The 25,529-nt window shown below is 45.1% G+C and overlaps 1 protein-coding gene across 2 annotated transcripts in view; it reads right to left on the reverse strand.

The window, feature by feature from the left end:
- casc3 (casc3 exon junction complex subunit) overlaps positions 1–3,226 on the reverse strand; it is a 28,698-nt gene extending 25,472 nt beyond the window's left edge. For both annotated transcript variants that reach the window (XM_068013463.1, XM_068013462.1), the window contains exon 1: positions 3,069–3,226. In XM_068013463.1, the coding sequence (XP_067869564.1) occupies positions 3,069–3,215 (147 nt within the window). In that variant the 5' untranslated portion in view covers positions 3,216–3,226. The remainder of the gene's footprint in view (positions 1–3,068) is intronic.
- Positions 3,227–25,529: the final 22,303 nt, after the last annotated feature.

Below are 25,529 nucleotides of genomic sequence, written 5' to 3' on the forward strand. Positions count from 1 at the left end.
ATCAGGCCCAGTGGTCCGCTGGGCTTTTCATTTGAAACTCTGACGTCAAGAGATCTTTAGAAGCCACAACGAAGTTCTTTGCTATGAGCTTGGATAGCTGAAAAATTGTGGCAATCTGGATTTAATCCAGTGATTTCTACAATCACAAGCAGTTCAAGGACCAGCAATCAGCAAATGTAAGAATGGGGACCATCACCACAGGCACTTTTTAATAGGCCTTCTTCCGTATTACTGAGATTTGTCCTGTGTCCAAATTAAGTTATCTTCATGCATATTCTACGAATGCAACAAATTACAAGAAAAACAGATCACAGCAGCATGAAATATATACCACAAGTACCTGTTAAACAAGAATTCTTACCTTTAGTGACCCTTTTACCAGTTTTAGAAGAGTGAATTAACATTCTTTGTATGGCTGCTAACTTCCTAGAAGTTCTGCCTAAACAGTCAGTATCACTGACAACTTTGGAGTGGTGGTGGGGGTGGGAGAGAAGAGAGAGGAGATATTGTGGCCATGAGAATCTGGATAACTGAACACGAACAAATTAATTTAGTAACTCAAGATTGTGCCACGGTGTATTATTTTATCTCCCTCATACAAGGCATCACTAGTGGCATCTATGGCATCACTAGTGTTTGGTGATTTAATAAATACTTACATAAGAAGATAAAGACCTAACAGTTTAATGATATCATAATGCTTTGTAACTCTTTGCCTTGCTATTAATATCTCAATATACGTCATTATTGAGCTCTGCTTAAACCCCAAGAACAAAACTAAAATCCCTTGTAAACTGAAAGCTAGAGTATGGATCTGATCTGATTGACTGTGCCTATATGTAGTGGAAAATATGAAGTGAATCCTTTTTATATTATTTCTATTGTCATATACAATATTAACTGAAATATTCAACGCTTGTGAAAGAATGCAGTATCGAAAATCCCACTATTTTACAGTGGAACTAAAAAAAAAGGGCAGAAATAAAAACAGAAAGTGCTGGAAATACACAGCAAGTCCATCAACATTCAAAGCAATCAATATTTCATGTCAAGGGCCTTTATCAAAGCTGAAGAAAAGGTCAGTTAGCCCTTTTATTAAGATCAAAAAAGCCATGGCTAACTAATCGAGATGACCCATACATATCATCCAGACTTTATTCCTTTCCAGCTTAAACAATTTGTTTAAAGACTATTAAATGATTAGCTTTACTTTTATAGTTAGCTTAATTGTATTTGCAACCCTTTAACTGTTTCTCATCCCTCTCATTTGATTTGTTCAGTCTTGTAAAAAGTTGTACAGGCCTTTTACTTTGTCTTATGAAAGGCTCCCACTCAAAACATTAACCTATCTTCTCTTTTCTGATGCAGATGGAACTGTATATTTTAACATTTTCTATTATTCCTACTGCCTTACATCACATCCAACTCTCTCTCCCAAGCTTTAATGCTTTTAATAGGAACAAAACCAATTGAAAAATTATGTACTTTATATTTCGATGGCCAAGGTACATCATTTCATTGATAGCCCATATTAAAACATATCAATAGGTAATCAGAAATTAAGCAGAAATATCAATTTATGCAAATTAATGCATTTCAAAATGTACTTATGCAAGCTATGTTCACTGCCATAAGAGTCCAGGCCAACTAAGCAGAAAATCTTAGATCCTCATGGAGTATCTGCAGAAGTCTTCAGTTAAAAAATGTTTACACTTGAAAGCCTAATACATGTCTAAAATACATTCTTTTAACAACTCTCATGAACACATCCAAGTAACCTTAACCTGCCAGTCACAAGCAATGCTACAGCACAAATGATAACAAACCTATCATTTTGTGGCTTTCCGACTCTCATCCATAAAACCTCAGCGGATGCAACCCTGAAGCAAGGTGATTACAGATCACAGGGCGGCACAGTGGCGCAGTGGTTAGCACTGCAGCCTCACAGCTCCAGCGACCCGGGTTCAATTCTGGGTACTGCCTGTGTGGAGTTTGCAAGTTCTCCCTGTGTCTGCATGGGTTTTCTCCGGGTGCTCCGGTTTCCTCCCACAAGCCAAAAAGACTTGCAGGTTGGTAGGTAAATTGGCCGTTATAAATTGCCCCTAGTATAGGTAGGTGGTAGGGAAATATAGGGACAGGTGGGGATGTGGTAGGAATATGGGATTAGTGTAGGATTAGTATATATATGGGTGGTTAATGGTCGGCACAGACTCGGTGGGCCGAAGGGCCTGTTTCAGTGCTGTATCTCTAAACTAAAGATATTTCCTTCCATATCCCGTGCCAATGTTGTTCAATATTGATATAAAACTAGAGATAGAACTAGCATTCCTCGAACCTAAACCCAACAGAACCAAAATCAACAAGTCACAAGGTACAATTTAAAAAAGCCTGTGCATCGAGTAGACAAAACTTGGAACTCAAAAATCTTCCATTCTGTAGTACACAACGTAAAATACATTGCAATGGGAAGAGGAAAGAAATCAACGTGTATAGTTAGCCCAGAATGTGAACAGATTGTTATCGCGAATAAAGCCTCAGCAATTTCGATCCAGCCTGAATAAGGAGAGACTGGATTATAACACAATCATCATGAAAGCAGTTCTGATAAAAGGTCACAGATGTGTAACTGTTAACTCTGTTTCTTTCTCCATAGATGCTCCCAGACCTGCTGTGTATTTCCAACACTTTTTGTTTTTATATCATATACGGATACAAAACACTGAACCAGACATCAACTCAGAAGACGAGCCTTCTGTGTCACTCTCCAGCCGACTTCGACAGAAATAGCTTCAAATAGGGACTGAATTAAATTCCCATCTATTCTTATATTCTGAAACCTTTCAACCAGTGCGTGATCAAACTGCACTTAAAATACAACTCAAAGTAATAGCTACTTAAAAAAAATAAGTTCCGTATTCTATGGCTAACACACCGACCGGCGTACTGAGCAGTCCAAAGGCTGCCCACTAACTCCAGGCTGGACCCCCATCCCAGTCCTCTCCCGCCCGGCCTGCTGAGAAGTCCCAGGCCCCGCTCGCTACCTTCCCCCGCCGTACAGGGATACTCACACACTCAGACTCGGCCTCGCGAGCCTGGACACCGGATAAATCCAAGATGCAAGCAACGGAGGGAACGACTTCCACCTCGGACCGGGGCACCTCCTCCTCTTCCTCATCGGTGTCCTGAGACGCGCGCCTCCGCCGCCTGTCCGCCATCTTGCCGTATTGAGGCACCGGAAGGTCCTGCGGCGCAACGTATGCCGGGAAATGTAGGCAGGATGGCCAGCCGCGGCCGGAAATGACTACACTTCCCGACAGGTACCGGGCGCCAGTGACGTAGGGCGCAGAGCACTATGCGGAGTGGTCAGGACTCCACCTGGGTAAAACTACAACTCCCACAATGCTCAACCAACATGAGTTGCCGCCCACCCACCGCGCAGAGCTTTCTGGAAGTTGTAGTCACAAGCGAGGTGTCAAAACTGCAGCTCATTTTCTGCCATCGAATCAGCCTGGTGCCCTTTGCCATGATAAAACTATAAATGAGACGCTGGGGTTTCCCAGTGCCATCACACAAAAATGCGCCCTTTTTAGAGGCAACGAAACTATAATACAAAGGAAACTTATGCAAATAGATAATAACACTATTACCACACTCCAGTCCCTGTGGTGCCCATTGGACGTGGACGGCCCCAGGTGTACTGGTGGACACTGTGTGGCCCTTCCCCGGTGTCACCAGGGCATGGACAAGACCAAGGAATAGACTAAATCCCGTTGCTAAGGGTGTGACTATGCTGAGGGTATTTACAACGTGTTCCTTGCTGTGAGCTACACTGGTAAGGCCATATATATTGCCAATCTCAACCGAATTTGTCCTGAGAACAACTTCTAGCAATTGTTTTTACAACTGAGTAGTTTGTAAGGCCACTTCAGAGAGAATTAATCTGTCAACAGTTACCCAAGTCCTGTGTATGCTAGACTGGATGGGACTGATTCATTTTCTCGAAGGACAATATGGAACCAGTTAGATTTTATGACAATCTAGCAGCATTCCTGGTGCAGGCCAAAATAAACAATTGATTGAATTCAATTTATGATGGAACTTGATATCCTGACCTCTGTGCTGCTAATACAGCACCATAGCCATATATTTGACAGGGTACTATAAAAATGTCTTTAGCTTAGACTTTATCTCAACAATGTCCGGAACCATGCAGATATGTGAACTTGGGAGGGATAATCATAAACATTGCCAAACACATTTTATAAACACAGTATTCCTTTAAGGATTTCCATTTAACACTGTTGTGAAAATGTGTCTACCTCACCAGTGGGAGATATTGCCAATTCGGTATCATACCTTCAATAATAGGGAAAGCATAGGCAAAAGCTAAAAGAAACAAATCCTGGTTACTTTCATCATACTTTCATCACCCTTTCCAAAGAAGGGTCACTGACCCGGAACGTTAACTCTGCTTCTCTTTCCACAGATGCGGCCAGACCTGCTGAGTGGTTCCAGCATTTCTTGTTTTTATTTCAGATTTCCAGCATCCGCAGTATTTTGCTTTTACTTTCATCATGCCTGATTTCCCTGTTTTTTTATCTGTAAATTTCTAATACACTGCAGGGAGGGGCTTAGAAACAGAAAATCCTGGCATGTTGATTGAATGGCCAAGCTACCAAGACTGATACCTGGAAAGACAGCTGGATGGGTTGAACAATAAATAGCTCCAAGATACAATCCAGTGGAGGGCGTAAGCTGAGCTGTTTGTTAGTTGGCATCTTTCCATCTATGAAAGATAATGGACACACAGCAAACAATCCATTTAGGTGGGGTGTCTACTCTTGGTGCACCTTTGCTAATGATTGTGAAGGCCAATCCTGGACAGGCAGGTTCTGCCACAAGTGACGCTGTGAGTTGTTATTTTTGCTGTTGGCGCCTGTTGTCAAGCTGCTGTAGCCACTGGTCGTCATGGTAGTGCACACCAGTCCACAGGATGTGTCGCCATTTCCGTCTTTCGCCAACTTGTGACTCCCAGGAGTGATAGTCGCAATTTAGGGTCTTTATGTCATGCTTGCAAGTATCCTTGAAGCGGAGCTTTGGCGCCTCACTGGTCCTCTGGCCCCGGCTACCTCATCATACAGAAGGTCCTTGGGTATACGACCGTCTTCCATCCACCGAAGTTGCCTCTGTTTGATTAGCGCCAACACACTTGGGAGCTCTGCCTTTTGAGATTTTGTCCTGTCAGGATGTAGCCATAATTCACCACAGACCATTACTGCTGTGAAAGCTGGTGAGTCCTAAGTAAAGTTTGACAATGTATATGCTATTGTACCATTTGATTTATTTTATATCTGTACTATTCAGTTTTAATAAGTAAGTGGTGACAACACAGTGAATCATTTGCTAACATCAAGTTTGGAGCACAAGCATGTGAACAGGATCACAATGCCTATTCATTTTATGTATGGTTAAAATATAAACAATGACTTGAAAAAATACTTTTAAAAGGTGCTTCTATTTCTTTGTAAAATATGTTTTTAAGAACTTATAGTTGAGTCATGGACATTGATTCATCTGGAAACTTGAAGAGATGCTGAACTTAGTGTGTTTTTTTAAAAAGAGGTCACCAGAAGGCTTCCTGGACTTGGCCTGTAAACAAGCCCTTACTGTTTGGCACCTGTTTTCAGATAAAATACCAGTAGGGAGCTTGTTGTTTTGACCTGGGTATTTGCAGAGAAATGACAGGTCAAGATTTATAGGGGTCAGGAGACTTGACTTCTGCAATGTATTTGGTTTCACTTTTAATTGTTAAAAAGAAAGTTGTTTTTTGCCCACCAAGAAAATCCCAGTTCATTTCTCTCTCAGAAAGAACTCCTGCATATTCAGTGTGCCAGTCTCCTCTTTCCTCCTGTACCTGAAGAAAGCCTGTGTATCGAATGTGTGGGAACTGAAACCTCTGTTGCTGCATTTCTGGGAAAGCCTACCCAAACTGATCTTCTACATTGCCTGGAAAGAACTGTTCGAGGAAGATCCCAGTGACAGCCGTCTTTACACATTTGGGACGCCAAGCTAAAACAAAGGACATCTTTCCATATCTTCTCTTTTTTCTTCAAGAATGAGCAAGCATTCAACCTAAGTGGTTTTTTTTGTCTGTTTTTTTGTAGCAGAGCTCTAAACAAAAATCCCTTTTATTTTTCCAGTTAACCGGGGTGTGTGTTTGAGTGTGAGCGGCTAAGGTAAAAAGGGAACTGTAATATTTCAGTCTGGTGTTTATGCTTTATTTCATTACTGGTTAAGACTTGTTTATAATAAACTGATAATTTTGTTATTTATTATAGAAACCTGGTTGGTGTGTTTTATTCTGGGAAAATTTAAATATATGTTGTGAACAGTGGGGAAGTGAACTAGAATAAACAGTGTACTCCTCCCACCTCGGTTGTAACAAGGTTGTAGTTTATTTTTGCTGCTGAATGAACAATAACAACTACTTATATTTGTATAGCGCTTTTAACGTAATAAAACGTCCCAAGGCACTTTACAGGAGCATTACACTGAGCCACAAAAGGAGGTATTAGGTCAGATGACCAAAAACCTGGTCAAAGAGGTAGGTTAAAGGAGGAGAGCAAGGTGGAGAAGTGGAGAGATGTAGAGAGGGTACTCCAGAGCTTGGGGCCCATGCAAGTGAAGGCATGGCCAACAATGGTGAAATGATGAAAATCAGGGATGCGCAAGAGGCCAGAATTAGAGGAGCACAGATATCTCGGAGGCTTGTGGGGCTGGAGGAGATTACAGAGATAGGGAGGAGCGAGGGCATGGAGATATTTGAAAACAAGGATGAGAATTTTAGAATCAAGACGTTGCTTTACTGGGAGCCAATATAGGTCAGTGAGCACAGGGTGATAGGGGAACAGGTCTTGGTGTATGTTAAAACAAAGTCTAACGTGCTCACTTTGAGATATGTCAGATCCAGAAACCAAGTGTATCCAAAGTCTCCAAATGATAATGAAATCTACCATTTAAGTATTGTTTCAACTGTTGATTTGGGAACACATATGTTGGCCGTTAATTCTGTAAAGCTAGAATATTATTTTCGGTAGGTGGGAGGGGATGTGGTGGAGGCGGTGGCATAGTGGTAATGTCATTGGACTAGTACTCCAGAGCCCAGGCTAATGATCTGGGGCCATGGGTTCGAATCCCACCACAGCAGATGGTGAAATTTGAATTCAATTAATAAATCTGGAATTAAAAGCTAGTCTGATGGTGACCATGAAACCATTGTCGATTGTTGTAAAAACCCATCTAGGTCACTAATGACCTTTAGGGAACTTAATCTGCTTACCTTACCTGGTCTGGCTTATATATGATTTTAGACACACAGCATTGTGGTTGACTCTTAAATGCCCTCTGAAATGGCCCAGCAAGCCACTCAGTTCAAGGGCAACAAATGTTGGCCTAGCTAGCGACACCCGCATCCCACAAATGAATTTTTAAAAAAGGCCCTCTGGGATTATGGTGACAGAGTCTTCATACTTTGGAACTAAAGAATAATGAAAATAAATGATTCACATCACCTGAATATCCCAAAATACTTAGATAAATGTATTATTAGGGTGTAGTCACTGTTGTTTGAGGCAAAAATATTAGCCAGGACATTGGGACAACTCACTGCTTTGCTTCAAAAGTGCTATGTGATCTTTTATATATACCTCAGTAGGTTGATGGGTTTAACATTTAACCCAAAAGACAGCAACTCCCTCAGTACTGCACTAGAATGACAGTTCAAATTGTGTGGTCAAATCCTGGAATAGAGTGTGAACCCACAACCTTCTACCTCAGAGACTTGAATGCTACCAACTGGGGCAAGCTGAACTGGTTTAAAACTGTAGCCTGTTTGGATATGGTGCATGGCACTGGAGGAGCAAAGAAAGTAATAAAAGCAGTAATCGATCTTCCACGGCTTTGCCAACAGAAAGTCAGGTCAAAGTAACTTTTCCTCAGTCCATTAGTGATACTCTAGATATTGGGATGGGGATTTGCAGCTTCTGGAACTTTGGAAGCTCCATCTTGTGGTAAAAATGTGCAGCCCAAATTAGGAGGCCGTGACATACACAGGAAATTTAATATATTCCAAATAGCAAGTGAATTACTTTTAAAAACTAAAAGAAAAAGGTGTTAAATTCCTTCAGTAAATAATTTCATCAGGAAAAGTCACCTCGCCATTTTGGACTCAATTTTTATTAGTCAATTTGTCAACAGAAGGAAATTCACCCTTGAAGTCTTTAATTCTGGTTACTCCCCACAATGATAACAGGATGCACCAACACACACCACTGTGTACTTTGAACTCTAACTGGCTGCTTCACTGTCATAAATAGCAGTTTCAAAGACACCAACATGAAACCACCTGCAGATTAATTTCAGCCAGTTGAATACTATTAGGAGATCTAAGTGACTAAAACTTATTCTGTGCGGTAAAGTGATAAGAAACTAACTGGTGCAAATAGATCTGCACCTTGCATCCACACATATGGGGCATGAGTTTAATGTAGTGTTTGCAACAACAACTTGTATTTATATAGTGCCTTTAGTAATAAAATGGCCCAAGGCACTTCACAGGAGCATTATAAAACAACATGAAATTATATAGAGGCTCTAATATAATAAAACATCCAAAGGTGCTTTTCAGGAGGGTTACAAAACAAAATATGATAACAAGCACATAAGGAGATAAGAAGGTAAGAAATAGGAGAATGGGTAGACCATTCGGCCCCCTCAAGGCTACTCCAACATTCAATATGATCATGGCTGATCTTCTGCCTCAACGCCACTTTCCCACTTGCTCCCCATATCCCTTGATTCCCTGAGACCAAAAAGCTGTCTCTCTCAGCCTTGAATATACTTAATGATAGATCATTCACAACCCTCTGGTGTAGACAATTCCAAAGATTCAAAAGCCTCCGAATGAAGAAATTTCTCCTCATCACTGTCCTAAATGATCGAACCCTTATCCTGAGACTGTGCCCCGGTGTTCTAGATTCCCCAGCCAGGGGAAACAACAGTGTCTACCCTGTCCAGCCCCTTCAGAATATTATATGTTTCAATGAGGTCACCTCTCATTCTTCTATATTCCAGAGAGTATAGTCCATTTTACTCAGCCTCTCATATTAGGACAACCCTCTCATCCCAGGAACCAATCTAGTGAACCTTGGCTGAAAAGATTCCATGGATATGTTTTTTTTACCCAGTTCACTGAAAGGACACTCGAAATGTTGTTTGAAAACAACCTTTACTGGAAATCATGTGCTTTAAGCTCAATAAACAACAGAAACCTTGGTGACCTGCGAAGATGTTTACAGAGAAGCCACATGTCGAGGTTTATGGAGGTCAGGAGGTTGACTTTCTGTTTGTGGTTTCACTTGTGAGATATTGTTTTAGTTCAGTTGGGGTATGAACTGTTTTGAAAACAGTTGGTTTTTTGCCTGCCAAGGAAAAAGAAATCCCAGCTCATTTTTCCTGCACCTCTTTAGGAGACCCTGAGAAGGCCAGTGTGTTAGCTCCTCTTTCCTCCTGTCTGGAAAAACCCTGTGATTCAAGTGTGTGTTGGCTGAAATTCCCGATGCCACGTCTCCTGGAAAGCCTACCAGATGATTTTTCAACATCTCCAGAACCAATTGCTTCTGAAAAGATCCCAGTGGCCTGTCTCTATATACCCAGACGCCAGACCAAAAGGGACAAATGACCTCCTTCCATATCTTCTCTTTTTTTCTTGCAGAATTAGCAAGTGTTTGGCCGAAGTTGTTTTTGGTCTTTTTTTTTTAACAACAGACCTTTGCAGAGAGAATTTCTGTATTTTTTTCAGTGTGAGTTTGTGTATGGGGTTTAATAAAGGATCTTTTATATCTCAGTCTCTGTGTTAATGCTTTGCTTCATTACTAGATAAGTCTTGTTTTATAGTAAACTTATAATTTTGTTGTTTATTAAATAAACCTGGTTGTTGTATTTTATTCTGGGATAAAGAATAGAGTATATGATTGACCGCATCGGTAACTGGGTAAATATTTAAATATATGTTGTGACCTGGAGAAGTGGAACTAGAAAAGACAGTACACAACTCCAGCCTTGATCGTAATACAGTAAACAAAAAGAACTTACCTCAAGCTGTAGAGGACAGAGCATAGAACGACAGGCTGCAAGTAAATTGGGTGAGTCATTGTGCGGACAGGCGAGGGATACTGCTTTAAAAAAAAGCTTTGAAGTCCTTCAAATGATTGATTTATTTCAAAGCCTCTGTTAAAAAAAAGGGGAAGACCCGACTCCCCTCCCAGGCTGAGCGAGGTCGGTGCCATTACAGGAGGCGTCCATTAGAAAAAAGCGGGAAACCCTGACCTCTGCAGAATCTCATCCACTTAGCAAAGCTTAAAAACCCATTAAACCACTTGAGCGTGAATAAGAGCTTCCATTCACGAAACCACAGTAAAAAAACATTAAAATCACTTGAGTGGGAAGAACATAAACAAACTCTAGTTAAAAAAAGCTATTGAAGTGCCTATTGAACAGCTGTGTAAACAGAACAGGCTTAAGTGCTGGAAGCAAGATAAACACACAGCACTAGCAAACACCTGCTCCTGTCAATCAAAGCAGCTAGTCTCAATAACAGACAGTTTGTTAAAGAGGAAACAGTGCAGAGTCATAGAACAAGTCTTAGAGCAAGTTTTAAAGCAAAAGAACAGCAGGAAAATGGATACCAAATTTCCCAGCATGAATTGGAAGGCCTTGGATATCCTATCTGAGTTACAGATGTTCAAACAAAGAATGCAGTTATGCTTCACAGACCAAGTAATTGTAGAACCAGAAAAACAGGCTGTGAAAATACTAATAGCAGTTGGAAATGAGGGAATACCACAGAATCAATATCTCCGGATTATCTGAAGAGGACCAGAAAGATCCTGCAAAGATATGGAAAGTGCCAGAAGATCAATTCCGATTAAGTGTGAATGTCAGAATTCACCAATGGAATTGATGCCCTACAGGCAACAATCACAGGAATCAATAGACCAGTTCTTCAGTAGATGCCGCAGTAAAGGCAACGAATGCGACTCCCAGAAACTGAGCTGTCGGACTGAATAATGGAGCTAATGATTGTACCAACACCCACTGAAGCGTTTCAGAAAGACCTCTTGTGGAAAAAGAAAGGTCACAGCATTGATGCACTGCTGGAAGACAGTAAGGAAATATGAAGCCATTGAAGCTGGACAACAGCATCTGCAAGCACTAGTTGCAGCCAACAGTATCGGCACCATAAACAGGTCAAAAAGAGCAAGCAAGCTGTGTGTTAAGTACGGTCTGCATTTCGTGACCTGTGCAAGGCATGCAGTGCAAATGGACATTGGGCCCACCTATGCAAGAAATCTGGTTCCAAAGACGCAGCCAGAAGCCACAGCAGGACAGAGACAAACAGAAGACAGGCACAGCAACAGCGCAACAGCAGCAAGGAGAGCACCAGAGACCTGTGTAAACACAAGCTGATACACGAAGTCCACAGTGAAATAGACCTGACAGAAGACTCATCGAGTAGTAATTCTCAGCCAGAAGATGAACAGGTATTCCATGTTGTGAACCTGACACATCACGTTGATGAAGTCAAACAACTGGAAGCTTTCGCCACTATTAACATGATGTGCCCAAAGAAAGCTGGCAAACATATACTCAGGGTCAAGATTGACACCAGCGCTCGTGCAAATATCCCACCAGTCCGAATACTCAAAGATATGTACCTGAGTTGTTGGAAAACAATGATACAACTGACAACTGCCAAGTTATCTGCATACAACAGGTCACCCATTCCTTGTAGTGGCACACTAACAATGCAATGCAGCTATGGCAAGTCGGCATGGAAACCACAAACATTCTGTCTTGTAGATACTAGTGGCCCAGCAGTGGCAGGACTACCAGCGTGCAAGGACCTCAACATTGTGACCATCCATGAGGTCACCAAGGTAACCATTACAGCAGAAGAGACCAAGGGTACCTGCATTGAGTCAGTCCATGACCTACAACAAATGTACCTGGACAGGTTCGATGCCATAGGAAATTTCAAAGGTGTTGCCGTACTGCACCTTGGAGAGGATGCAATTCTGTCAATCAACCCCCCTCCAGAAAGTGCAGCGTGCATGTATAAGAAAAGCTTAATCGCAAGTTAGATGACATGGAACGCGATGGCATCATCCATCGTGTGCATCATCACACAGACTGGTACAGCTCAATCACGTGCGTACTGAAGAAGGATGGAGCAATCAGGCTGTGTCTGGATCCGAGGTGTCTAAACCTCTCCCTAAAGAGATGCCCCCACAAGATTCCAACATTAGAGGAATTGAATCCCAAGTTCACAGGAACCAAATACTTCTCCAAGTTGGATGCTAAACATGGATATTGGTCAGTACACCCAGCTAATAAATCTCAAGAAGTCATCACCTTCAGGACACCATTTGGGAGGTACTGCTTCCAGAGACTACCCTTCAGCTTGTCTGTCAGTCAAGATCTGTTTCAGCAGCATATGGACAGAATTATAGAAAACATGCCTGGGTGTATATGCATTACTGATGACATTGCAGTAATAGGCAAAACCAAAGAAGAACTTGATCAAATCTCCATTCACTGATGGCAGTAGCTTGTCGCGAAGGGCTCATTTTTAACTGCACGAAGTGCCAGGTGAATGTAAGTCAGATCAATTTCTTTGGATCCATCTATTCAGGTTGCAGAATCCATTCTGACCCAGGCAAAGTTGAAGATGCCTACCCCACAAGACAAGGAAGACCTCCAGAGACTTCTTCGATTTTTCAACCTTTTGGCACCATACGTTCCAAATTTTTCTGACAAAGCATCATCGCTGAGAGAGCTCTTAAAGAAAGACGTACCATGTGTATGGCAAGAGGACCATCAGCATACATTTGAGTCTCTCAACCAAGCATTGTCAGCAGAAACCTGTACCTTGCAGTACTACAACCCAAGGAAGAAGACAATCCTGGAAGCTGATGCCTCAAGAAAGGAAGAAACCTCAGAAAAAACAGCAACAGCTGAGACACAAATTCTCCGGCCAAGAGTTGTCAAACCACCGAAACGATATATGGACTCTTAAGCCTCTATATTTGTAAATTTAATAATCTCTAGCCCTGTGTAAATAATTTTGATGTATTTTTACTTTTAGCATACGAGACTTATCTTTGGAAAGAAGGGAGATGTTGTATGATTGCCTTTAAGAATGATGTCCCTTTAAGATCTTAGTATGCTAATAAGTACCAGGACATAGTCATGTGACTCAGAGCCAGAGTCGCTCTGCAACTGTAATACCCAGAGTAAGGTTCTGTAAATAGTTAGCTCTGTACTGTATATAATAGTTAGTTGTAATAAACCTGTTTTGAGATCTTCAACCAACTGGACTCCACATACCTCATTTATGTTGCATCAGACAACATAAAATAACTCATTACACTTGTACTCCAGTATATTGGAATAAATGGCAATTTGCCTTCCTCATTGCTTGCTGTACCTGCATGCTAACTTTCTGTGTTCCTTGTACAAGTACATCCAAGTCTGTCTGATCATCAACATTTAGAAGTTTCACACATTTTAAAATATATTCTGCTTTTCTATTCTTACTCACACCTTCCAACATTATACTCCATCTGCCAGATTGTTGCCCATTCACTTGTCTATATCTCTTTGTGTCCTCCTCACAGTTTACATTCCCACCTAGCCTTGTATCATCAGCAAACTCGGATACATTACTCTCAGTCTCTTCATCTATGTCATTAATATAGATTGTAAATAGCTGAGGCCTGAGCACTGATCCTTGCGGCACTTCACTTGTTACAGCCTGTTAACTTTTTAAAATTATTTGTTCATGGGATGTTTATGTTGCTGGCAAGTCCAGCATTTGTTGTCCATCCCTAATAGCCCTTGTTAACATGGTGGTGAGCCGCTGCAGTCTATGTGGTGTAGGTACACCCACAGTGCTGATAGGAAGGGAGTTCCAGGATTTTGACCCAGCGACAGTGAAGGAACAGTGATATAGTTCCAGGTCAGGATGCTGTGTGGCTTGGAGGGAAACTTGCATGTGGGTGGTGGTCCCATTTGTCTGCTGCCCTTGTCCTTCTGAGGTGGGAGAGGTCACGGGTTTGGAAGGTGCTGTGGAAGGAGGTTTGCAGGGCTGCTGCATTGATTCTTGTAGATGGTGCACACTGCTGCGACTGTGCACTGGTGGTGGAGGGAGTGAACGTCTAAAGTGGTGGGTGGGGTGCCAATCAAGCAGGCTTCTTTCTCCTGGATGGTGTCAAGCTTCTTGAGTGTTGTGGAGCTGCACTCATCCAGGTAAGTGGAGAGTAGTCCATCACACTCTTCATTCGAAAATGCCGCTTATCCCTCCTGTCTGTTTCCTGTTCATTAACCAATCCTCCATCCACTTTAATATACTGCCTCCAACTCCATGATCCTTATTTGCATATTAACCTTTTGTGTGGCATCTTATCGAATACCTTTTGGAAATCCAAGTATACTACATCTACTGGCTCCCCTTTATCTACCCTGCTCGTTACATCTTCAAAACATTAGGGCAGATGACCAGAAGCTTGATCAAAGAGGTAGATTATAAGGAGCTTCTTAAAGGAGGAAAGTGAGCTAGAGAGGCTGAGAGGTTTAGGAAGGGAATTCCAGAGCTTAGGGCCCAGGCAGCTGAAGGCTTTGGGTGGAGCGATTAAAATTACCTGGCAGGGGAGAGATCATGATCAGTGACCTTTGATCCTGTCCCAGGTATGCTTTGAGTAAAATGGCTGTAACCAATTCTAGAGCTTCAGGCCAAGGAGTGCATAACACTGTTCGGGTGGTGGTGAAGGACAAGGAAGGAGATGCACTGGTTGACCATACCTTCTTCATCAAGAAAATCCTCATTGATTGCTGTGGATTCCAAGCTACGGACATTTTCTGCCTGCAGGACTTACCCAGCAGTGGATATTTCGACATGACGTTCAAGAATGTGGCGGGATGTATCAAGTTCCTGAAGGTGTTCAAGGAGAAGGGAAACCAGGCACTGCTGTCGATCCTCACAGTGGAGCCACTCTTCACGCTGCCGTCACAACGTGACCGGGTGGTGACAATTCACCTCTACAACCCCCATGTTCCTGTCGTGGATGTACTCACCTTTCTCGCCAGGTACGTCGAGGTGGCCGGCAGCAGCACTGATGTCAAGGACCCTTTTGGGATTTGGACCAGCAAGCGGCAGGTCAAGGTGACGTTGAAGGCCGAGGCCAACGAAGCCATCATCCACCCTCCCTCCAGTTTCGCTATCGGGGGAAGTCGAGGCTTCTTGGTCTATGCAGGGCAGCCCAGAGTTTGTCGCACCTGTGGCAAATCTGGTCACATGGCAGCTAACTGCAGCACAGTCGTCTGCAAGAACTGCAAGAAGGAAGGCCATCAGACCAAGGACTGTAAGCAGAGTAAGTGCTGCAACCTGTGTGGTGAGGCAGGCAGGTCACCTCTACAAAACCTGTCCCAAACGCTGCCTCAGTTATGCTCAGGCGGCAAGGTCCAAGGAAAGGCTGGGAGAAGGAATGACGAATGCGTCTGGTGCTGGGAAGGAGACAAGCAACCCTCTCCACAGTGAGGAAAGTCTACCTGAGAAGGAGAAGAAAGGGAAGGCAGCTGAAACCAGCGACCCAACACCTACCCTGTGCCCAGAAACCCCTCCTCCACAGACAGAATCAATGGAGGAGGAGGCAGCAGATGGACAAACAGGCCAGTGGCAAGTGGTACAAAGGAAAACCACATAGAAAAAACCTCCAAAAACGGAACAGGCCACCACCCAAACCAGTGGCAAGAGGACTACAGCAGCTCCTCCTCACTGGACGAGGAAGTGCCGGAACGACGGCACCTGCAAATGAAGTGGCAGAACTCAAAGGAGCTGGAAGATAAAGCCGCCCAGCCCCCGGGCACTGGAAGCTGTGATGGGCCCAGCGCGCCTCAAACCCAAGCGCCGAACCTAGTGACATGCCCAGTGCATCCCAGCTCCGGGACACCGAGAGCAACGACACGTCTGGCGCACTCCAGCTCCAGGAAGCCAGGAGCAGTGATGTTTTCAAGGAGGAACAGAGGGGAAAGATACCAACAGCAGAGGAGAGCCCAATCCTTGCTGCCTACAAGACCCACCCAATGTCACCCCAGCGGAACAAACCCTGCATGAGAAACCAGAAGGGGTTTCTGAGCCCAACGAACGTGAAACAGCTTGTGTACACCATGGGTATGCAGGAACATACCGAAGGACTGGGACTAGCAAGGACAAATGGTGTGGGAAGCAACAACTAACTTAAAAATGGGTATAAGGATTGCTTCAATTAACGTGCGTAGCATTAAATCCACTATGCGATGTGTTTCAACCTTGGACTACCTCGCCAAGGTCAAAGCCAACCTACTGTTTCTGCAGGAGTGTGGAATACCACACCTCAGCATCTACAGGCAATGGTTGCGATGGTGGTACCATGCGCCATCGATCTGGTCAGGAGGTAATGATTCTCGTTCCTCCAGCCTGGGTATTCTGCTGCCGGAAGGTAATTTCACCATCTCCGAAGTTAAGGAGGTGGTGGGCGGTTGCCTCCTCGTAGCAGATGTAATGTACAACAATGCTCCGCTCCAGTTGATCAATGTGCACGCCCCGGTTCAATGCAGCGAGTGGCTGACCGTCTTCCAGCAGCTCCCACTGCTGCAGGCGATGTCCAGGCCGGTCATTCTAGGCGGTGACTTCAACTGCATCATCTATGCAGCTGGACGATCCAGCAGTGAAGACAGCAAACTGGACGCTACGTCCAGATTCCTAATGGAAACAGTAAACGTTGCCAAGCTGCACGACATCTTCAGCAAACCTGCAGATGGAGCGCAGTGTAGATACACCTGGTCAAGATCGGACGGGTCTGCCCATTCCAGGATTGACTTCCTGTTTGTGTCCTATGCTGTCACAGTCGGATCCACCGACGTCAAGCCAGTGTTCTTCTTCGACCATTGCATCTTATTGGCCGATTGTCACTTACAGGATGACCAGCGGGTTGGCAGGGGGACATGGAAGCTCAATACTACACTGTTAACCCCAGAGAACGTTGAGCAACTCAAAAGGGATTACAAAGGTTGGAGAACCGTGAAACCCCTCTTTGAGTCTCCAGTTCACTGGTGGGAGGCGATCAAGAGGAACATCAAGAGGTTCTTTATCTTCAAAGGTGTTCAGAGGGCGAGAGAGAGACAGAGGGAAATGTCTTGACTCCAGAAAAGAATGCAAAATCTGCTCCAGCTGCAGTCGATGGGGGTCGAGGTCAAGGAGGACCTCCATGAGGTGAAGAGCCAGCTCTTTGCCATGGAGACCTCCAAGATCATCTTCTGGTCCAGAGTCCGCTCCATTGAGAAGGATGAGATGTGCTCACGTTACTTCTTCCAAAAGGTACACACAGAGAGCTCTGTGATCAGCAGCCTGAAGGAAGAGGATGGCTCAGTAACGTCTTCGCAGTCCAATATACTAAGGATCAGCAAATCCTTTTATGCTGGGCTGAACGATGTGAAGCCCACAGACAGCAAAGCCTCCCAGTCCTTCCTGTCATCTATCACAGAGGTCTTAAATGACAGCATGAGGGAGAGACTGGACAAGCCGCCAACTCTGGACAAGCTGACAAAGGCCGTCAAGTCCTTCGAGACGAGTAAAACTCCCGGAAGCGATGGCTTACCGGTCGAGTTGTATTCGGCCCTGTGGGACTTGGTCTGCCCAGACCTGCTGGAAGTATACGAGAGTATGCTTCTGGCCGGCAACATGTCAGAATCTATGAGGAAAGGCATCATCACCCTCATCTACAAGCGGAAGGGGGAGAGGACAGAAATCCGAAATTGGTGGCCCATCTCACTGCTTAATGTTGACTACAAGATTCTGTCCAAAGTCATCGCCAGTCGAGTCAAATCTGCTCTGGAGTTGGTGATTCACCCTGACCAGACCTGCACTGTACCCAGCAGGAAGATCCCTGATAGTCTCACGCTACTCAGGGATACGATCGTCTATGTACGGGACAGGAGGGTGGACACCTGCCTCATCAGCCTGGACCAGGAGACGGTTTTTGACAGAATATTGCACATTTACATGATGGATGTACTTTCCAAAATGGGGTTTGGGGAGGGAATCTGCAATTGGATCAAACTGCTGTACACAAACATCAGTAGCGCAGTCTCAATCAATGGGCGGGAATCAGAAAGTTTCCTGATCCAATTTGGAGTCAGACAGGGCAGTCCTCTCTCCCCTGTCTTGTTTGTTTGCTGTATTGAACCCTTTGCTGAGTCTATTCGGAAGGATGCGAGCATAAGAGGGGTGACAATCCCAGGCAGTGGAGGCACTCAGGTTAAAACCTCCCTGTACATGGACGACGTCGCCGTCTTCTGCTCGGATCCGCTGTCCATTCGCAGACTGATGAGCATCTGCGACCAGTTCGAACTGGCCTCGGAAGCCAAAGTTAACCACGGCAAGAGCGAGGCCATGTTCTTTGGGAACTGGGACGACCGATCCTTTGGCCCCTTCACCGTCAGGTCAGATTACCTGAAGGTGCTGGGGTTATGGTTCGGAAGGGCCGGGGCGTGCACCAAAACCTAGAGGGAGCGAGTAGCTCCGGTACACCATAAGCTGAGCATGTGGGAGCAGCGATCTCTCTCCAGTGTGTGTCAGAACCTGGTCATCAGGTACAAGCTGCTCACATTGTTGCTGTACGTGGCGCAGATCTGTCCCATACCCCACTCCTGCGTCGTGGCGGTCACCCAAGCCATTTTCTGCTTCATCTGACCGGGTCCAGAGGGACACGATGTTCAAACCTCTGGATAATGGCGGGAAAAATGTACCCAACGTCGCCCTCATCCTGATGACCACCTTCGTGTGCAGCTGCATCAAGCTGTGCGTAGATCCCCGGGACGCAAACACCAAGTGTCACTACGTGCTGAGGTTCTATCTGTTCCCGGTGTTGTGAAGAATGGGCCTGGTCACATTGCCGTGGAACGCTCCATCCAGTTGGACCGTGCCGTACCATCTATCCTTCGTGGAAAAGTTTCTGCGGAAAAACACCTTTGACCACCAATCCATCAGGCAGTGGTCTGCACAGAATGTCCTCAAGGCCCTACGGGAAAAGGAGATGGTGGATCCTGTCAGATAGTTCCCCGAGCAGACTGCCAAAGTCATTTGGCAGAATGCCTCATCACCAGAACTTTCAAACAAGCACCAAGATGTATCTTGCCGTGTATTCACTATACCCTCTGACCTCCCCCTCTCTGATGCTGAGCGTTCTGTACTCAGCAAAGGTCTCAGTTTTATCCCCTTACGCCCCCACCTCAATGAATTTCGTGCTCGGCATGACGTTGAGCTCTTCTTCCGTCACCTCCGCCTCCGGGCTCACTTCTTCGACCAGGAGTCCTCCCCCCGACCAGCAGACCCATTCACCCGCCTCCAGCATTCTCCCTCTACCTGGACCCCTCCCCCTGGCCTCTTACCCGCTCTTGATCTCTTCATTGAAAACTGTCGGCGAGACATTGGTCGTCTCAATTTCCCTGCCCCCCTCACTCACTCTAACCTGCCCCCTCTGAACTTGAGGCACTCCGTTCTCTCAGGTCTAACCCCGACATGGTCATCAAACCTGCAGACAAGGGTGGTGCTGTTGTTGTATGGCGTACCGACCTCTACCTTGCAGAAGCTCAACGCCAACTCACAGACACCTCTTCCTACCTCCCTCTGGACCATGACCCCACCACCAAACATCAAGCCACCGTCCAAAGGACTGTCACTGACCTCATCTCCTCTGGAGATCTTCCCTCTACGGCTTCCAACCTCATAGTCCCACAACCCCGGACAGCCCGCTTCTACCTCCTTCCCAAAATCCACAAACGGGATTGTCCCGGCAGACCCATTGTGTCAGCCTGCTCCTGCCCCACTGAACTCATTTCTTCCTATCTAGACTCTATCTTTTCTCCGCTGGTCCAGTCTCTTCCCGCCTACATCCGTGACTCTTCTGACACCCTACATCATTTTGACAATTTCCAGTTTCCAGGTCCCAACCGCCTCCTCTTCACTATGGACGTCCAATCGCTCTACACCTCCATCCCCCACCAGGATGGTTTGAGGGCTCTCCGCTTCTTCCTGGAACAGAGGCCCAACCAGTCTCCATCCACCACCACCCTCCTCCGCCTGGCTGAACTTGTTCTCACATTGAACAACTTCTCCTTCAACTCCACTCACTTCTTTCAAGTAAAAGGTGTCGCTATGGGTACCCGCATGGGTCCTAGTTATGCCTGTCTTTTTGTGGGATATGTCGAGCATTCTTTGTTCCAGTCCTACTCAGGCCCCCTCCCCCAACTTTTTTTCCGGTACATTGATGACTGCATCGGTGCCGTTTCCTGCTCCCGCCCCGAACTAGAAAACTTTATCAAATTTGCTTCCAATTTCCACCCTTCTCTCACCTTTACATGGTCCATCTCTGACCTTCCCTTCCCTTCCTCGACTTCTCTGTCTCCATCTCTGGGGATAGGTTGTCTACCAATATCCATTATAAGCCCACTGACTCCCACAGCTACCTCGACTACACTTCTTCACACCCTACCTCCTGTAAGGACTCCATTCCATTCTCCCAGTTTCTCCATCTCTGACGCATCTGCTCTGATGATGCTACCTTCCATGACGGTGCTTCTGATATGACCTCCTTTTTCCTCAACCGAGGATTTCCCTCCACTGTGGTTGACAGGGCCCTCAACCGTGTCCGACCCATTCCCCGCACCTCTACCCTCACCCCTTCCCCTCCCTCCCAGAACCATGACAGGGTTCCCCTTGTCCTCACTTTTCATCCCACCAGCCTCCATATCCAAAGGATCATCCTCTGCCATTTTCGCCACCTCCAGCGTGATGCCACTACCAGTCGCATCTTCCCCTCCCTTCCCCTGCCAGCATTCCGAAGGGATCTTTCCCTCCGCGACACCCTGGTCCACTCCTCCATTACCCCCACCACCTCGTCCCCGTCCCAGGGCACCTTCCCCTGCAATCGCAGGAGGTGTAATACCTGCCCATTTACCTCCTCTCTCCTCACTATCCCAGGCCCCAAACACTCCTTTCAGGTGAAGCAGCGATTTACTTGTACTTCTTTCAATGTAGTATACTGTATTCGCTGCTCACAGTGTGGTCTCCTCTACATTGGGGAGACCAAACGCAGACTGGGTGACCGCTTTGCGGAACATCTCCGCTCAGTCCGCAAGCAGGACCCTGAGCTTCCGGTTGCTTGCCATTTCAACACTCCCCCCTGCTCTCATGCTCACATCTCTCCTGGGATTGCTGCAGTGTTCCAGTGAACATCAACGCAAGCTCGAGGAACAGCATCTCATCTACCGATTAGGCACACTACAGCCTGCCGGACTGAACATTGAGTTCAATCATTTCAGAGCATGACAGCCCCCCATTTTACTTTCATTTTTAGTTATTTTTTCTTCCTTTTTTTTACATTCTTTTTTACATTTTTTTTGCATTTATTTCATTTCATCTTAGTTTGTTCAGTTTGCTTACCCACTGTTTTTTTCAGGTTTGCACTTGCTGCTGTTCAATATTCAGTGTATTCACACCTAATCTGTACTAATGCTTTGTCTTTCAACACACCATTAACATGTTGTTTGCCTTTGCTCCGTGACCTTTTGGTCAGCTATGTGGCCTGGTCCAATCTGCACCTTCTCCTTTGTTATCTCTTGCCCCACCCCCACCTCACTTGCTTATAATCTGTGACTTTTCTAATATTTGTCAGTTCCGAAGAAGGGTCACTGACCCGAAACGTTAACTCTGCTTCTCTTTCCACAGATGCTGCCAGACCTGCTGAGTGATTCCAGCATTTCTTGTTTTTGTCTAAGATGTATCTTGGCTGGTGATGAGAAGAGCCCTCCCCGTCAGATCCTTCCTGCACGCCCGGAGTCTCACCCCCTCTGCACAATCCCATCGAGGTGGTTGTGGTGGGGAAGAGATGGTTGCCCACCTCCTTCTGGAATGTGTCTTTGCAAAGCAGATGTGGAAAGAGATGCAATGGTTTTGGTCGAGGTCCATCCCAAGCAGCTCTGTAACAGGACTCTGTGCTCTACGGGCTGTTCCCAGGGACGCACACCAAGATAAACATCAACTGCTGCTGGAGGACTATCAATTCGGTGAAAGACGCTCTTTGGTCTGCCTGAAACTTGCTGGTTTTCCAGCACAAAGAGTTGTCCACGACCGAGTGTTGCAGACTGGCACCTTCCAAGGTCCAGGATTACATGCTGAGGGACGCACTAAAGCTTGGGGCAGCCGCGGCAAAGGCTCAATGGGGAAAGACCACTGTGTAAGGTCCCCCCACCAAGGTGAACTGAGGGGCTGGATCCATGGAAAACCCCTCGGGCTGTATCCAGAAAATATGGGTTTGCTGCAAAATGTACATGGCACGTAAAATGAAATGGAAGGGTTGTGAGGCAACTCACTCCTGTATTGAAGGAAACTGATCTTTGCACTCTTTGTATTGTCAAATTGGTGCTGTTTTGAAATGTATTTTTTACTGACTTTTATGAATAAAGTATATTTTGGAAATTTAAAAAAAGGAGTGATTAAAATTGGGGATGCTCAAGGGGCCAGAATAAGAGCAGCGCAGATATCTCAGAGGGTTTTAGGGCTGGAGATTGCAGAGATAGGGAGAGGTGAGGCGAGGCCAATTAGATGCAACATTCAACAAGATTCAACATTACTGAGAATTGGATTTTTAGTTGTCAGATGAACATGTATCTTCATTTCACAGTTCCAATATGAATTGGTCTCGACTTTCTCTATGATGGAGAGAAAAGGTCAAAGACATATAGTAAGTGTTAAATGAAGCATTCCCCAATCTAACCAAATTTGTTTCAAAGTATCTGAATCACCAGTAGCTATATTTAGTTTTGCAACTCAAAATAAATTAGTATGCAGTTAGAATATGAGATGATGTGAAGCTTCTGACATTAGTGAACCATTTTTGAAAATTCTGTTGCCAGCATTTCCATGCTGCGTAATGGAGATTTTCCTGCCTCCACCCCTCTGTAGTGCAGTGACATCCATTGCTAATCCACAGTTTATAACACGTCACTTTGTTGCTTGCCAATAAATAGAGGAGCATTTTGTGCACTAATCTCACACTGCAATTTCTAGACATGGTATTTGGAAAACTCAGATGTCCTACTGAGGTTGCAAATGTGTATTAAAGGTACTTAATCAGCGGATGGGATAAGCCATATTGGCATCCCAACCACCTGTGTCACGCAGAGCAAGTTCCTGGTCTCTGCAGTGCCATTAGGAACAGGAAGCCAGGCACTATCTGACAGAGTAGTAGAATCAAAAATAACTTGTATTTATTAGTTTCTTTCACACAAGAAAACATTCCAAACCACTTCACAAGAGAAATGGTGCAACTAGCAGAAACTACCCTGAACCCAAAAGGCTGTCAGTCTGACAGTAGGGAAAAGTCCTGAGCATTCTAGAAAATATTCTGGATGTACACATCAGTCTGAGACAGTGAGTGATAGACAGCATGTAATGAAGTTATCAGCCTCAGAGTGAATGTCAGCTTAAGGCAATAATTAAGAAGTTTTTTCATAAAAGAGTGACCTTAAGGGAGTAGCAGAGAGTTGTCTGGAAGTGAGTTATCAGCATAGGACAGTCGTCAAAAGAGAAACTTTTAGAGCCATTGGTTTTTAAATAAAAGTCAGCCTCATAGAGCTGGAAGAGTAACTGGGTTTAGGCCTCAGTTGGGACAAAAGCTGAAAAAGTGACTGTTTAAGTATAACCTTGAGGCAGTAGAAGAGAATGGGTTCAGCCTGAGCAAGCATTTAGGAGGGACATGGAACACTGCCTAAAGGGCAAAGTTGGTGGTGGGTGTTAAATAGGAAAGCTTGGTCTTGCCAACATTGAAATTTCTGCTTAGGAATATTATGAACAGAAATAGGTCAATTCAGTCACTTGGGCCTGCTCTGCCATTCAGTTAGATTATGGCTGATCTGCATCACAACTCCATATATAGACACCTAACAATCTAAATCAGTTTTGAAAGCTCCAATTTACGTATCCACAGCTTTTTAGGGGAAAAGAGTTCCAGCCTTATAATATCCTTTTGTGTGAAAACAACAACCAGTTCTTTCCCTTCCCTCCAGGTTCATTTCCAGCTGCTTTTAGACCCTGGCACCAGTTAGTCAACACATGCTTTGGGAAAGTCGATCGTGATGGCAGAGGATGCTGTCTATCCCCCTAATTACTGAATCCCCAATAACTACAACCTTTCTATTCTGCTCCTCCCTTCCATGAATCACCTCCTGCTCCAAGATGCCTTAGGCAGGATTCAATGGTGGAGAGGCAGCATGAATGTGGTTATGGAAGAGTGGAACAGTTGGGTGTCATTGCCATAGAAAATGAAGCTGATCTCATGTTTGTCAATGATGTTGCGAAGCATCACCATATGGATAAGGAGAATGATTGCGCCCAAGTGTTAGCAGCAGAGTAGCGCAGACTATAAACGTTTTGGGGAAAGCAACAGATTGGGATAGTAGCTGCAAATCAACCTGACTGTGACTGAATGCATCAGCCTCAGACTGTATCGGAGCAGACACGATGGGCTGAATGGCCTCCTTCTGCGCTGTAACAATTCTATGATTTCTGTGATTCTGTATGACTGAACGCAGAGCCTCAGAAAGCAGCAAGGGCAGTGAGTGAAAGCATTAGTCTCAGACTACAGCAAGGGCAGTAACTAAATAAAGCAGTCTCAGACTTGCAGTAAGGGCAGACTTAATGCATCAGCTTCAGACTGCATTGAGGGCAGTTATTGAATATATCAGCCTCAGACTGCAAGCAGGGCAGTGACTGAATTGAGCAGCCTCAGAATACAGCAAGGGCAGTGAATGGAGCTCTGTGTCAGACTGCAGCAAGGAGCATACGTACATACAAATTAAGAGCAGGAGTAGGCCATTTGGCCTATCGAGCCTGCTCTGCTATTTGATAAGATCATGGCTAATCTGATTGTGACCTCAATTCTACTTTCCTGTCTACCTGCTATAACGCTCAACTCCTTTGTCAATCAAGAATCTATCTAACTCAGCCTAAAAATATTCAATGAATCTGCCTCCACTGCTATCTGGGGAAGAGAATGCCACAAACTAACAGCCCTCTGAAAGAAAAAGATTCTTATCTCCAGTGAGTGGGTACCTCAATGTGAGACTGCAGCAAGGGGAATGAGTGGTATATCTCAGTGGGAGACTGCAGCAAGGAGCAGTGAGTGGGTATCTCAGGGGGAGATTACAGCAAGGGGCAGCGAGTGGGGACCTCAGTGGGAGACTGCAGCAAGGGCAGTGAGTGGTATATCTCAGTGGGAAACTGCAGCAAGCAGCAGTGAGTGGGTATCTCAGGGGGAGATTACAGCAAGGGGCAGTGAGTGGGGACCTCAGTGGGAGAATGCAGCAAGGTGCAG

Source organism: Heterodontus francisci, chromosome 33 (genome assembly GCF_036365525.1).
Source record: "Heterodontus francisci isolate sHetFra1 chromosome 33, sHetFra1.hap1, whole genome shotgun sequence".
Taxonomy (NCBI): Eukaryota; Metazoa; Chordata; class Chondrichthyes; order Heterodontiformes; family Heterodontidae; genus Heterodontus; species Heterodontus francisci.